This window comes from Drosophila elegans, unplaced genomic scaffold, assembly GCF_018152505.1.
Source record: "Drosophila elegans isolate 14027-0461.03 unplaced genomic scaffold, ASM1815250v1 contig_814, whole genome shotgun sequence".
In the NCBI taxonomy this organism is placed as follows: Eukaryota; Metazoa; Arthropoda; class Insecta; order Diptera; family Drosophilidae; genus Drosophila; species Drosophila elegans.
In genome coordinates, this window is record NW_024546167.1 from 21590983 (window position 1) to 21604957 (window position 13975).

General features: G+C 44.4%; 2 protein-coding genes across 6 annotated transcripts in view; one reads left to right on the forward strand and one right to left on the reverse strand.

Moving 5' to 3' along the window:
• The first annotated feature begins 3066 nt into the window (after positions 1-3066).
• LOC108149065 (equilibrative nucleoside transporter 2) lies at positions 3067-5535 on the forward strand. The gene is made up of 4 exons (XM_017276417.2): positions 3067-3568; positions 3816-4116; positions 4173-4643; positions 4701-5535. The coding sequence occupies exons 1-4, from the start codon at positions 3311-3313 to the stop codon at positions 5093-5095; spliced, it is 1425 nt and encodes a 474-aa protein (XP_017131906.1). The 5' UTR covers positions 3067-3310; the 3' UTR covers positions 5096-5535.
• A 3173-nt stretch (positions 5536-8708) lies between these two features.
• The window catches only part of LOC108148840 (1-phosphatidylinositol 4,5-bisphosphate phosphodiesterase classes I and II), a 47070-nt gene continuing 41803 nt past the window's right edge, over positions 8709-13975 (reverse strand). For 2 of the 5 annotated variants that reach the window (XM_017276116.2, XM_017276125.2), the window contains exons 12-17: positions 12310-12523; positions 11386-12249; positions 10593-11058; positions 10128-10523; positions 9912-10056; positions 8709-9812 (exon numbers count right to left, since the gene is read on the reverse strand). In XM_017276116.2, coding sequence (XP_017131605.1) covers positions 9579-9812; positions 9912-10056; positions 10128-10523; positions 10593-11058; positions 11386-12249; positions 12310-12523 — 2319 coding nt within the window. In that variant the 3' untranslated portion in view covers positions 8709-9578. The remainder of the gene's footprint in view (positions 9813-9911; positions 10057-10127; positions 10524-10592; positions 11059-11385; positions 12250-12309; positions 12524-13975) is intronic. The other 3 variants (XM_017276169.2, XM_017276142.2, XM_017276152.2) reach the window with 3 other exon arrangements.

Consider the following 13975-nt stretch of genomic DNA (forward strand, 5'->3'; position numbering starts at 1 on the left):
AACTGCAGGTTTTTGGCCATTTTTCTGCACAGACGATTTTTTCGTAGATTATGAAAGGGGGTACATCACAAAATATGCAAAAAATCGGCCCGAAATCACAATCCAAGATTTTAACGCAGATTTTTAGAGAAATGAGCCACAGGACTTTAAAGATATACCATTTCGAAATTGGATGCTTGATAGAAAAGTTATGGCATCACAACTGTATGCTTTTGTTAAAATTTCCGCAATGCTATTTTTGGGAAATTAATTAAGGAGTTAATATCGTAAAAATAACAACACCAAATTTGTAAACAAAATTTGAATGCAGATATTTAAAGGCTTAAGCCACAAGACTTTAGAGATATACCACTTTGACATCAGATGCCTGAAAGGAAAGTTATGGATTTAAAACTGCAGGTTTTTGGCCATTTTTCTGCACAGACGATTTTTTCGTAGATTATGAAAGGGGGTACATCAAAAAATATGCAAAAAATCGGCCCGAAATCACAATCCAAGATTTAAACGCAGATTTTTAGAGAAATTAGCCACAGGAAATTTCGAAATTGGATGCTTGAAAGAAAAGTTATGGCATTAGAACTGTACGCTTTTGTTCACATTTCTGCAATGCTATTTTTCGGAAATTAATTAAGGTTGTTTTTTGCTTCTCTTCCTTATTGTTATTGTTATTCTGTTATTGAAATTGTATTTGCTTATTTTTGTTCTGGGTAATTGTTAGTTGTGGAACAAACTTTCTTAGCCAGTTTACAATGGTAAGCTGATCTCCCTTATATGGGATCTCTGAACTCTCATGTAAATGCGTCGGAATTCAATTAATAACCCACTATGACCATGTGAACCTTTTGGATTGTAGGAAAGGGGAGGAGGGCGACCTACAGCAATGCCCATGCCCAGTCATGCTCCGCTTGTTTAACTTGGAGCTCTCCTGTTTCGCCGACGGATCCAGCGGATTCCATCCAGCGGAGCTCTCACCATGTTAGCCAGACGGACAAATGTTTGCACAACACACGATAATGATGACAGGCCAAATTAGCTACTAATTTTCACACACACATACACAAACGCATCAGAACGGGGAAAAAGGGTCAGTCGGAGCGCCAGGACCTCACACAGCTGACGTTCGTTAATTTCTGACACCGGAAGTTGAAAAGTTGGCTGGAAATTGCCATAAATCAGCATTTGATTATCCTTTTGGTCCGTCTAATTTTACCTCTCAGCTTATTTTCTGCTCTCTTCCAGCCCGATGTCATGTGCGTGTTGGTTTGTTTTTAATTTATTAATTACTAGGCGGTCCCGAGTCGGATCTTGTACTGTTGGCTCAGAGCCTCGGCTATTAGTGAAATCTCCCCATCTCCATTCTGGGTGATCTGCCAGTTGGCGATGAGCCAAAGCTAATGGTTGCCAGGCAGGAGAAATCAGAAAAAAAGTTAGATTTTAGATTAAGAACTGGAACATTAAATAAAAGGTACTATCATTGCTCGAGTATGTTTGAAAAATAAGACAAATACTAACAGCTTTTGGGAAACAAATGCCACTTTGCTACCCAAAAAGCCAGAGAAGATCACCTCGGGTGGTCGGAGGACGTCACTCAAATTGAAGTCCGGCAAATGAGAATTGCCCGGGACTGGAGCATGGAGTGCGGAGAAGGGAGAGAGGCCAGGCGGTATCCATATCCACTGGCCAATCTCCATCATCTCCGTCTGTGAGCTGGAGTTGTTGGGTTTTTAATTAAGCGTGGCCTGCACCCGAGGCTTTTCGTCAAGTAGTAGCTCCTCGCGACGGGGGAAGTATGAGTAGCTCTCGGCTCGGATGTGGAACAGGTCTTGTTAGTAATTTTTAATTTGAGCTCTTCTGACAGCCAGCTGTCATATAAATTTAATTGAATTTACATTTTTATTAATTGCCAAGTCTGCTAGTGAGCGTTGAGCGTTGAGTCTTGATCTCGGAGTGCTACCCGTTGGCATGAATGGGAGATGAGTTGCTCAAACTGACTGGCTACTCATCAGCCCATCCACATCCACATGCACATCCACTTCCACTTCCACTCTCTGAATGAATTTAATTTGAGATGATTTGTTGATGGTTTCGTTGCGGTGATTTCTTGCTGACTAATTTAATGTGATTTTTAAATTGCCAGACGATGGAGGCAGAGTGTGTGGCCTGCAGAAATAAATCGGGGGATCGCCACGAGAGATTGATTGGGCCTCTAGAGTTGGGGAGTCGGGGTAGCATTTTCACGGAATTAATGAGATGACACGCCTCTCGCTGGGATACGAAACCCCCTCGCGATCATTATGAACTAATCTAATTTGCAAGCCCAGCGATGACAATCGATGTCCGAGCGGGAGCACCCCTCGATCCTCCAACACATCCTCCGCCAAATCCTCCTCTTTCGCCTGGCCAAGTGCGCTAACGAGACGCTGTTTTTGTTGCTCCCTTTTCGAAAGACCCTTTCAGTTTAATTCGCAAATCAAATAACCGCAGGGCAGAGCTCGGAAATTCGCGCATAAGTAAATTAAAAATAAATTTATGTCCCGATCCTCTTGCTGAGGGTCGGAAAGAGAAGGGGACATAAGCGCAGAGAGAGATCGAGCATGTGTAAACGGGTTTCGGGACGATCGCGAATGCAAATCCAATTAAAATTTGCCAGCCGCTCGATAGGACAAGGAGGGGGGAGAGGGCGGATCGCATCCTGCAACTGGCGCTAAGCCGTAAAACGAAGCTGTGCGCTGATTTAAAACACTGCGGGCGTGCTTATTGATTAAATACAAATTGCATTCATTCATCATCAGTACTAGGGGCTGCTTGATATTGGTGTTTCTTATTGTTGCTGCCTTGGCTGGCAATTAAATTAAGATTTGAGATGGATGCTCTGCTTGGTTGGCAATTGCACATCCTTATAATGCAAAGAAGTGAGAATAGATGTCGTATTATTTGAATTTAATAATATTGCGCGCCAAGGGCTGCCAACTTTGTTGAATGGGGTTGTTAGAGCCATCTCTAGTAAAAATAATCGATAGTTGTTTACTGAAAATATCGATAGGCACGAGTTGAAATTTATTTTTGTTCCATATCTAACGTGGTTTATATATATTTTATTTTGTTAACCATAATATTTGCTGTTTACTCACTGATTGCAGCTAGCGCATGCACTTGACAGATATATAACTAAGCCGTTGGAGAACTTGAAACTGTAAACTCATTTTACATCGCATTAAACAGCTGTTTATGAATGAGTTTGCATGAAGTCATCGATGGCGTTGCAAATGAATGAATAATTCAGCGATTTGTAGAAAACAATAGAACAATAATGCCAGGAAGCAGTGACACACGGCGACTGGTGGACGCCGACGATGATGAGATCCTGGGCACGGAGGGCAGCTTTGTGCCCGCCTTTCGACCGCAGGACCACCAGGCGGATGAGCGATGCCTGCTGGAGCGCCAGCAGGACGAAGTCGTCCTGATCTCAAATGAACCCGCCACCGGAAGGAACTTCACCTCGTTTGTGTTCTCCCTGTTAGGCATTGGCACCATGACCCCCTGGAACTTCTTTGTCACCGCTGAAGATGTGAGTATTTAACTCAAAATAATAATTGTTCTTTTACCCGCATCATAGTCGATTAAACTGAACTTCGGACATCTAAAATTCAAACAACTGAGCAACTGGGCCAATCGTAATTCTAAGGCGCGCTGCTTATCAGCTTTGTCATTGTGTTCTTACGACCTACGCTGAGACGATAACTCTTTTTAAATTTTCCTTTGTTTTCCTTGTTTTCCACTGACTCAAGCTTTAAACTTCTCTGTCTCTACTTCAGTACTGGAAGTACAAGTTCCGGAATGCCTCGATTAATGTCACGGATCTGGACGAAGAACTCACCCCGCTGCAGAAGAGCTTCACCTGCGATTTGGCCCTGACGGCCACTATTTCGGGCACAATCTTCCTGCTGCTAAATGCCGTTTACGGCCACCATGTGTCCCTGCGCTTCAAGATGCTGGGCACGCTTTCGATTATCCTTGTCCTGTTCGGGGTCACCACTGGCTTCGTGGAGGTTAATACGGACAAGTGGCAGGAGCAGTTCTTTTTGATCACGCTCATCATAGTGGTGCTGCTAAACAGTGGGAAGTCCTACTATTAATTAAATAATTAACCAAATAACATTGCTCTCCTGCAGTATCTGCGGCCACCATGTCGGGGGCCCTTTACGGAGTCGTAGGACTCTTTCCATCCGAGTACATCACCGCTGTGGTCAGCGGACAGGCCCTGGGCGGCGTCTTCACGGCCTTGGCCTTTATACTAGTGCTTGCTTTGGACACGGGCCCCAATACCACCGCCTTCATCTTCTTCATCCTGGGCGGAGTGCTAGTTTTGCTCTGCATTGTGTGCTACGTGATCATGGCGCGTCAGCCCTTCTTCAGGTATTACCTAGAGGGTGGCGACAAGTACAAGGTCATTCGAGCAGTGCCGTCGCACAGCCGCAATGAAGGAGCCGAGGGCTTGCCGCTTGAGCCAATTCTGAAGCAGGTCATGTCAAAGATATATCTGCATGTGATTTGCATGGCACTGCTCTACACCACCACACTGTCGGTGTATCCAGCGGTTACAGTGCTAATGCAGTCGGAGCATGAGCACAGTGAGTGGACAGGTGAACTAAAAACATATCTCCCATTTAAACTCCCTTCTAAAAATAAATTCCTTTCAGATGTTTACTACCTGCCCGTGGTCAACTATCTGATCTTCAACTGTGGCGACTACTTTGGGCGTATTTTGACTGGCTGGATAGAGCGACCCGTCAACCAGAATACTTCGCTGCTATTTATTGTAATTCGCATGGCGTTCGTTCCGTTTTTCTTGTGCTCCAACTCCAGCGAACACAATTTTCTGCCGATCTTGGTGAAGCACGACTACTCCTTTATTGCGATGATGGTCATGTTTGCCTTGTCCAATGGCTATTTTACCAACATACTGCTCATCATGGCGCCAAGAAGCGTGAAGCAGCACGAAAAGGAGCTTGCTTCCTCCATTATGGCTGCCGCTTTGAGCTGCGGCATGGCTGTGGGGTCGCTGCTTAGCCTGGTCTTTGTTCAGATGTTGTGATAAAGCAAAAACAAAAACAATTAGTCTGCCGATGGTGCCTTAGAAAAGTATAGAATCTTTAAGCTTTATAGTGTTATTTTACCTAATATTGTTTCCATACCATATGTGTAATTCATTTTTAACTCCAAATTGTCAATTTTTCTGAGTGGTTCCAATTTGTTATTAGTTTCCGAAAGATTTTTATCAAGTTTACTGTACCATATTATTACCTAGCTATAAGTTTTAAAATTTTGCATACCTCCCTAAGAACAATTTTTTAGCAAATTTTAAACGCTGTATTTATCTTGGTTTAACGTTTATTATTTTTTCTGCGGATCACAACAACAATGTGGATTAACTTTATTTATTTTCCTTTTGACATTATTATTTGATTTAACTGATGAATTCCATTGTAACCATTGACTGCAATTGATTTAAAAATGTACATATTTTACTTTTATTTTTTATTTACCGCCCGCCGAAAGAATGTTTTAGCGGGCTTCAAAACTATCAATAATCTTAAAGCATACTTTAGGGGTTCTTCTGATTTAAATAAATCTTGTAGCATACTGTTGGGGTGATCAACTCATTTAATTGTTTTAGTCTTAGAAGCAAAAATGGCCAAAACCATGGGAAAACATGGCCAAAACAACGATTGCCGTACCTCGTTGAACTTGTAGAAAGATTCTCTATTGGTTGGCATTCAAACCAGGCACAGTAATATTTTGCTAAAAATTGAAAATTATCGTGACGTTATTTTCTTGATTTTTGAAGCAAATTTTTTGGCCGGAATCGGGGAAAAACTGGTGGGAACCTGTAGCTTAGGTCCTCGGGAGTCCAAAACAGTCCTTCTTTCGGCTGTGGGACCTGTATTAGCCGAGATATCCGGAAAAAAATATTGTTCAAAAAGTGTTTTTGCAGGATAACTCCGTTAAAACAGGACCCCTAGAAAAAAGCGTTATTGTTTTGAACTGCTGAAGACCTAAGCTAACGATTGCCATACCTTTTTACCCGATCCAGTACTGTTTGACACTTTTGAGCATGGCACTCCGAAAAATGCGCACTTTGTTATAGCCAAAACACAAGGATAACGTGGCCCAAGCCCGGAATGTCGTACCTCCCTGAACTCGTAGAAAGGTTCCCCATCGATTGGCATTCAAATCTGGAATTTTTTTTTCGAGCTAAAAATCAATAAATTTAGTGATGGTTAGTTCACTTAAAAATCGATTTTCGGAGTAAAAATTGATTGATCGGGATCGGAAAAAAGGTGATTGGGCTCGTTAGCTTAGGTTCCTAGCAGTCCGAAACAGTCGTTCTTTTTACTGTGAGTCCTGTTTCAGGGGAGTTATCCTGTAAATACGATTTTCGGAGTCATTTTAAAAAAGTGTTTTTGCGGGATATCTGTGACAATATGCGACTCACAGAGAAAATGTTGACTGTTCTGGACTCCTGGGGACCTAAGCAACCGAGTACCATCACATTTTTGATATATTTGTATCCCTGTAAGAAAATAGAATTTTGAAAAAATTACCAGGAGAACAAATAAAACAAAAATGCGATGGTTCTTGGCTGTTTACGTCCCCAGGAGTCCAAAACAGTAACTCTTTAGGCTGAGAATTCTGTAATAGCCGAGTTACCGGAGTAAATAAGTATCACCCCAAAGTTTATTTCCAGGATATCTCGGCTAATATAGGTACCACAGCCGAAAGAAGGACTGTTTTGGACTCCCGAGGACCTAAGCTACAGGTCCCCACCAGTTTTTCCCCGATTCCGGCCAAAAAATTTGCTTCAAAAATCAAGAAAAAAACGTGATGGTACCATCACGATAATTTTCAATTTTTAGCAAAATATTACTGTGCCTGGTTTGAATGCCAACCAATAGAGAATCTGTGTACGAGTTCGACGAGGTACGGCAATCGTTGTTTTGGCCATGTTTTCCCATGGTTTTGGCCATTTTTGATACAATTTAAGCGCAATATCTACCCGAGACTCAAACCATAAGCTTTAGCTGTTCATCCTAAAACTATGCCACAATAAATTTGTACATCGAATTAAAGAAAGGTGCCGCCTGAAAGTATACTTTAAAAGCAGTTGTACTTAAAAACCATAAAACTTATTGGTTGTTTAGCCAACACATTAAATGTCTTATGGTTGAACGTTGGGCTAAAAAAAACGTCTAAATTTCGATATTTTTTAAACTTATAAAAAATTCTTTTAAAAAAACGTTCTTTGGTGTATCTTGATAATCTGAATTCATTTTACTAGTTCTTTGGTGTATCTTGTTAATCTGAATTCATTTTACTAGTTTTGAGAAAACTTTATCCTTAATTCTTGCTAACATCAAGAGTTGTTTCGGTAAACGCTTTATAAGTGCCTTGGCAATATAATTGCAACAATGGGTTTCGGTTCCTCAATATGTATGTAGATTCATATATAACTCTAGGGTAAGTCTAAACATTTATTTGACTAGTTTATGTAATAGGCAACAACAAATTCGTTAGTTGCTCTGCTCAAAATGTATATTTCTGCTCTTCGTTACGATCTAAAATGTTTCCGTACTTATTTTCTTATTCATTCTTTCCCTTCGAAATCGAATACGCTGCTCTTCGGGTTACTGGTGTTTGACACCGATTTTGCTTTTCAATTTAAATTTCATTTTCGTATAAGTTTATGACTTAATTGTTAACTTAGCTTAATAAACACACGCAAACAACAAACATCGATTAAAGCCTTTCATTGAAGTGGGTGTAGGGTAATCGGGCGGGGTGGCATGCAAAAGATTTTCTGCAGTTAATAAAGCAACTACAACATCGACAGCACACAGATACGGATGCGGATAAAGTTGATCGAGTAATGCTTACATACGTACAACACCAAAACTATTTTCGAACCTCAGCCGAGTTGCTACAGTGTTAATGCCGGTGCATTGGATAAGTCAAGCCAATTTCACGATTAGACAGAGATAGACAACGAATGAGATAGACGATAGATGATAGACAACCAACATCAACATCGATGCAAACATTGGAGAAATGCACACGTACATACAGTCAGCAGCTAGATACCAACACTCTGGATATTGCTTGTTTCTTATGTGGATATATCGTATCTTTTGGAACGTTCTTAATATGAAATCTACGGCACACGCACATCAAAAATTACAACATCAATTGGGAGTAAGGGGGGACCAAATGCCACAACTTTTGGGTTTGCGTTTGGGGTTAGAGGAAGAGATTGAGTTCTTGAGTAAGAGTTATGGGAAATTACAACATCTAAGGTGGTTCTGCCGTCCAGTGAAATGTACTTTTACTTTCAACATTGTTTTGATTATTCTCGTAGTGTTCCTTTAGATTACGTACTCGTGTATGTATGTTGCGGGCTATGCTTGAATTTTGGATTTTGTTACAAGGCAGCTTGGGTTTATTTGATTCTCTTTCTTGTCACTTGTTCGATTACCTAAGGAGTGGTGTCTGGTCTACAAAAAAGGGTAAGTTACTCATCAAATTTGCACATTTTATTGTTTGATTGTCTCTTGTCTTTTTGGTGTTGTAGGTTGTGTGCGACACCGTCTGTGCGTGTGTGTGTATGCGTTGGACCAAGGTGAAAATCGGGACAAAATTAAAATAGTGGGGAAAACAATTCAATATAGAAATTTATTGGAGCTTTGTAACAACTAAATAAAGATTAGAGTAGAGACTAAATCAAGAATAAATAGCAACCAACCGAAAAATAATTGACTAAGTGTTGGCCTAGACTTGTGCTCGGCATCCGCTTTCGCGTCCGCCTTGTGTGCGCACGAGATTCATTCCACAGTTTATGCGAGAGCCTTAAACTAAGCGTATAAATTAGATCGATTAAAACTGATATAAAAGAGTAATACACACAACCACAATTAGCATTAGATAAATGGAGCACTCGACTTTCCTCCCTTGTATTGACAAATAAATTATACTTAGATTCTGCTTCTGCTTTTGTTACGTTTGTTTGTTTGTTTAACTAGACACTTAGAGTTTCAGTTTCAGCGTAGTTCGAATAGGAAGAAACCGTACGGTTCGACGAGGGTTCGATGGACTGTATCTGTATCCACACCATAGATATACACCGATAGTCACAGTATACAGTATAGAGCATACATATAAGGTACTGCAAAGTACGGCTACGTTGACAGTTATACTACAAGTACATCATACATGCGAGAGAGTTGCATTTACATCTATTTTGTTCAGTTAGAAAACGCGTTTCGCTTGGATTCCCCTTAGGAGTGGGAGTTGCACTTAGACTTAGGTCTGTCTGCAGACCCTAAGTTCTAGAACTAGTCGAGGTCAGTTCCCGTCAATTAGGTGTCAGAGTAGGGTAGCGCCTACTCCGCCGTTGCTTAAACTCTACGAAGACTATTTCATTTCTGTTTCTGCTGCAAATACTGAATACTAACAACTGTAGAACCACAATTAATCCTAGGGATAGTTGGGGGGCGGGAAGCAAAAACCGTGGGTGCGAGACCCATTTACGTTTTCATCTCCGCTGCTGCGGCGATGCTGTTGTGCGACCTGGCCGGCGAAATGGCAGAATGACCACCGGCGGCACCCGCGTCCAAATTCAGAGTGAGATTATTGCCAGAAATGGCCGACGAGCCGGATCCCGAACAGCCGTGGTGATGGGGTCCGTGGAAGAGCACCAGGAAGCCATTGCTGGAGACGCAGCTTCGCGATTCCGCTTCCTTGTCGAGAATCTGACGAGCCTGGAAATATGGATCATTTTGTTATCGTTAGTTGTAACTTTTGCAAACTGAGGTCTACGTTTTGTGATTCCCAAGCCAAAAGCGGACTTGTGGACCTACCTTGGAGCGGTGTTCTGTGAGGGCATTGCGCACTGAATCGTGCTGCTTCTGCAGCTCATCCGTGCGCCGCTCAAAGGTCTGCTTCAGACGCACTCGCTCCGCTACACCACGTTCCACAACGGAGCTGGCCACCTCGCGTTTCATCCTGAAAGTACAGATGGTACAGATGATGAAATCAAGTTAAAAAGAAATGGGAGAAAGGTACGCGACACCCACCTGACCAGCTCATCCCGATCCCGGTGCACAGTGGCCAGGTTCTTGACCTCATTGCGGCGTGCCTCCTGAAGCTGGTGCATCACCTCGCCGGTGACCTTGTCCAGCGATGCCTTCAGTTGCTTCGTTTGCCCGGCCTGCGAGGCCTTCAGCACCTTCTCAGCTGCGCTGTAGATGGCCTCGTGGTACTTCTCCTGCAACTCGCGATACTGGGAGGTGTACTCGCGGCAGGCACTGCGCAATCGGGACTCCTGGGTGCGGCCATCCAGGCTGCCACTCCCGCCAGCCAAATCCTCACCGGCATCGACTGCACCTGCACTCTCCTCGCTGCTATCACCCAGATCCAGGGGGCAGGCGGGGATCTCCACGCCGGGCTCGCTGTGTGGAGAAAGACAATTACTAATTTCAATGGCGTCGTCTGGCAGTGCCACGCCCTCCGAGAAATGCCCCCGGCCCAGGAACACTTACAGACTCTTGTTGCTTAGCCGTTTCACCAGCTTGTTGGTGATGGCAAACTTGGGCTTCTTGCCCTCCAGCGGACTGGACTTCTGACCAGCGATCTTGACCTTCTCCTTGTCGTGCTTCTTGCGCAGCGACTCCAGCTTCTTCTCCATCTCAAGGCGCTTCTCCTTGACGGTCTTGTGGTCGAGGATCTTGTCCAGCGGTTCGGCCAGCACCAGATCCACGTCGAACTGCGACGACTCCACCTGGCGAATGGAGGTGCTGACGGACTGGTCCAGCGAGTGCTGATGCTGTATGGAGGGGGCCACAATGGAGACGCTATCCTCACCCCTGCCGCCGTCGGTGCGATCCATGGTGACCTCCACACTCATCGCGGCCGCCGCCGAGATGCTGGCCCTGTGCTTGGGCGATGTGGCTAGCGATTCGACCGGACGCAGCTCCTTCTTCTGGCCACCTACTTGGACGAAAACGACTGGAGGATCAGAAAGAGTCGAGCAGAGCGAGTGGGCGGGGGGAATAGGTTTGGAGGTGGTGCAGATTGTGTGTCCGTCAACCGTTTTGAGTGTGGGAGTGTGGGTGGCGGGTGGTGGGTGGTGGTTGGTGTTTGGTGGATAGTGGATTGGGTAGTGTTTGTGGTGTTGGTTTAACCAAATCCGAAAATCCAAAAGTACAACCGAAAGTTATTTGAAACGTTACCAAAAAGAAAAGTAGAAAGAAAAGAAGGTAAATTAAAATCGCAACTCGAAGTGGGTGAGCTTCTCCGGTGCTACTCCTTACTTCGTTTCTACAGTTTACTCACACGACTTGGAGAGATCCTCGTCCGCATTGCCCAGCGCATCGGTTTCGTCTGTCAACACAGACAGCTGTATGTCGCGCTTCTCCAGCTCACTCTGGTACTTAATGGGATTGGCCAGGGCCTCGGCAAAGTTGGAGAGATCATCGGGCACATAGTCCTTGACCACCACGCACAGAAACAGGGAGGCCAGGGCTATGGGCTGGCCCACCTCAGATCGGAGATTCACATGCCGGTAGCCAGGACAGAGACCAATCACAGGCAGAACGCGATGGCCAATCAGCTTGCCTCCCTCCTCGTAGGCTGCAATGCGAATGCTCGCCAGTTCGGGGAGCACCACCTTCTTAAACACGAAGGGCTCCTCATCGTAGACCGGATTCATGCCATTGTCCCGAACCGTTTTGGTGCGGAACTTCTTCCGCACCGTGTCCGCTGGCAGTCCGTACATATCCACCTCCACGAAGGTGTTCGCCCGCTTGTCTGTGAGGAACTGTCCGGAGAGGACCGTGATCGAAACTGTGCCCGCTATGATGCCATCCACAGTGCTCTCCGCAAACGGATCCAATCGCCGGTCCGAGCGACGCATAAACTCCGGCTTCAGTAGGTAACCAGATCGGGCGTTGTACTCGAAGATGCCCAGGTTAAGCTGCATGGCCAGGTCGAGGGTTTGGAAGTTGAGGGCCACCAGCTGACATCCCGCATTCCAGAACAACTGCGGCATAAAGTTGGAACTGTCGAAGCGAGTGCCCGCCGGATAGACACGCGATAGCTGGTGCTTGTTGTAGTTCACAAACTCAATGGGTCGCTCTTTCAGCAAGGTTGTTGCCTGTTTTTCATCGAACGAGGACATTTCGTAGCAGCGATTCTTTTCTGTTTTGATGGATGGGATATCATTAACAGCTTATTATGACTATAATCACTGATACTCACTCTCCGCATTCTCGAAGGAGCTGAAGTGGATGGGCTGAACATAGTTAACCAGAGCCGAGATCTCCGCTCCGGCCTCCGTTTCTTTTTGCGCCTTCTCCGGCGGAGGTTCGTTGCCGCTGGGCGGGTTGGGCGTGGTGTTGGGCAGGGATTCATCGTCCGAGGAGCTGTCCGAATCGGAGGATCCTGTGCTGTCCTTGGAGCTCTGTCGGATTTGCTGATGATTTTGTGGTGAGACATAAAAACGAGCAAGGAATTGTTAGTCTAGCGGGGGGCTAATCTATTTGTTTGAACGCCTGAGGTCGCATATTACGTATACGCAGTGTTGGACCCCGAGGCGGAACTATTAAATTGCATGTCATTGCATTGCTGGTCCCGAAAGGGTCAGCCCCATACGAGGAATGTCCGATGAAATATGAAACCCATTATTATATGTTGTGCTGTTGTGGCTGCCATATCTTTTTTGCACAGGAAGAATATATTAAAAGTTTCGCCACTTATATGCTGCTACGCCCATCTGTGATGGTTTAGTTTACAAAACTAAGGCTAACGTTGAGTGTCGGCCTTCGACTACAATAATGTTTTGGGTTTTCAAAAAAATGTTTGGTTATTATTGAAATTTCTTAATAAAATATTTCCCTTAAATCTCCACAGACTTCAATAACAATCACATTATTTCTCTCTGTGTGCGAATATTGCGAATGCGGAGGCAAGAAAATAGCACAGCTTGTGTTTCCCTTGCCGAAGAGGAAGGGCCAAAGGGGGGATGTACACAATGCATTGCTGGGCATTGCATAAAGTTTACGACTCGACGACAACCAGGACATGGCGGTCTGCGGTCTCTGGTTTCCGCCATTTCCCCTTTGCTCTCCGTCCCAGCGGAATCACGTCACTCCGGAATCGATTTATAAAAGCCCCACAATTCCGGCCGGCGAAGGAAGTTCGGATAATGTGGTGCTGCTGGCCGAATACCAAGACCCCGGCGATTCCCCTGCGGCTAATAAGCCCAAAATGCACAGCTTCCAGTGCTGCCCAAAATGTAAATATTCGGCATGTGAGCGGCGGATGCTTGACTTCCATTAGCACCAGCCTCCCAAAACGACATTTATTATGCAACACGGCCATTAAGCCCAAACCAGGCCAGCAAAAAAACATGAATTATAACGCTGCACTAATAGCATTCTGGCAAATTAAATTAAAAGGCCTTACGTTGGCTAAATTAATCTTTTGGGGGCGGCTGACAGTTGGCCATATTTAGTCTAATTAGTTTGGGTTTCAATTGCAAATGAGTTTGCTTTCCGGGTGATTTCCCCGTGGCACCAGCTTTGATTACTGTCTGCGATACATGTGGTTATGGGTATCTTCGGATTAGTGAGCAGGTCGTGTGTCATTTCCCCTTTTAGTCCACTTTAGTTTTTCACAAACATGCCTACATTCGCAACCCCATTTCATTGCTCAATAATAAATAGCTCACTGAACTTTTAGTAAAAAAAAGTAAGGGCTTTCCGCTTGTAAGTCTAAATTGTTTGCAGTGCATCGCTACCATAATCCCCCTTTCATTTGCAATGGCCAGCAGCAAACATAAAAATGAATATTTCCGCATATCTGTATCTACGACTGGGAGTGTGCCATTAAATGCAATTACAGGCACGCCAGAGCCACTCCCACA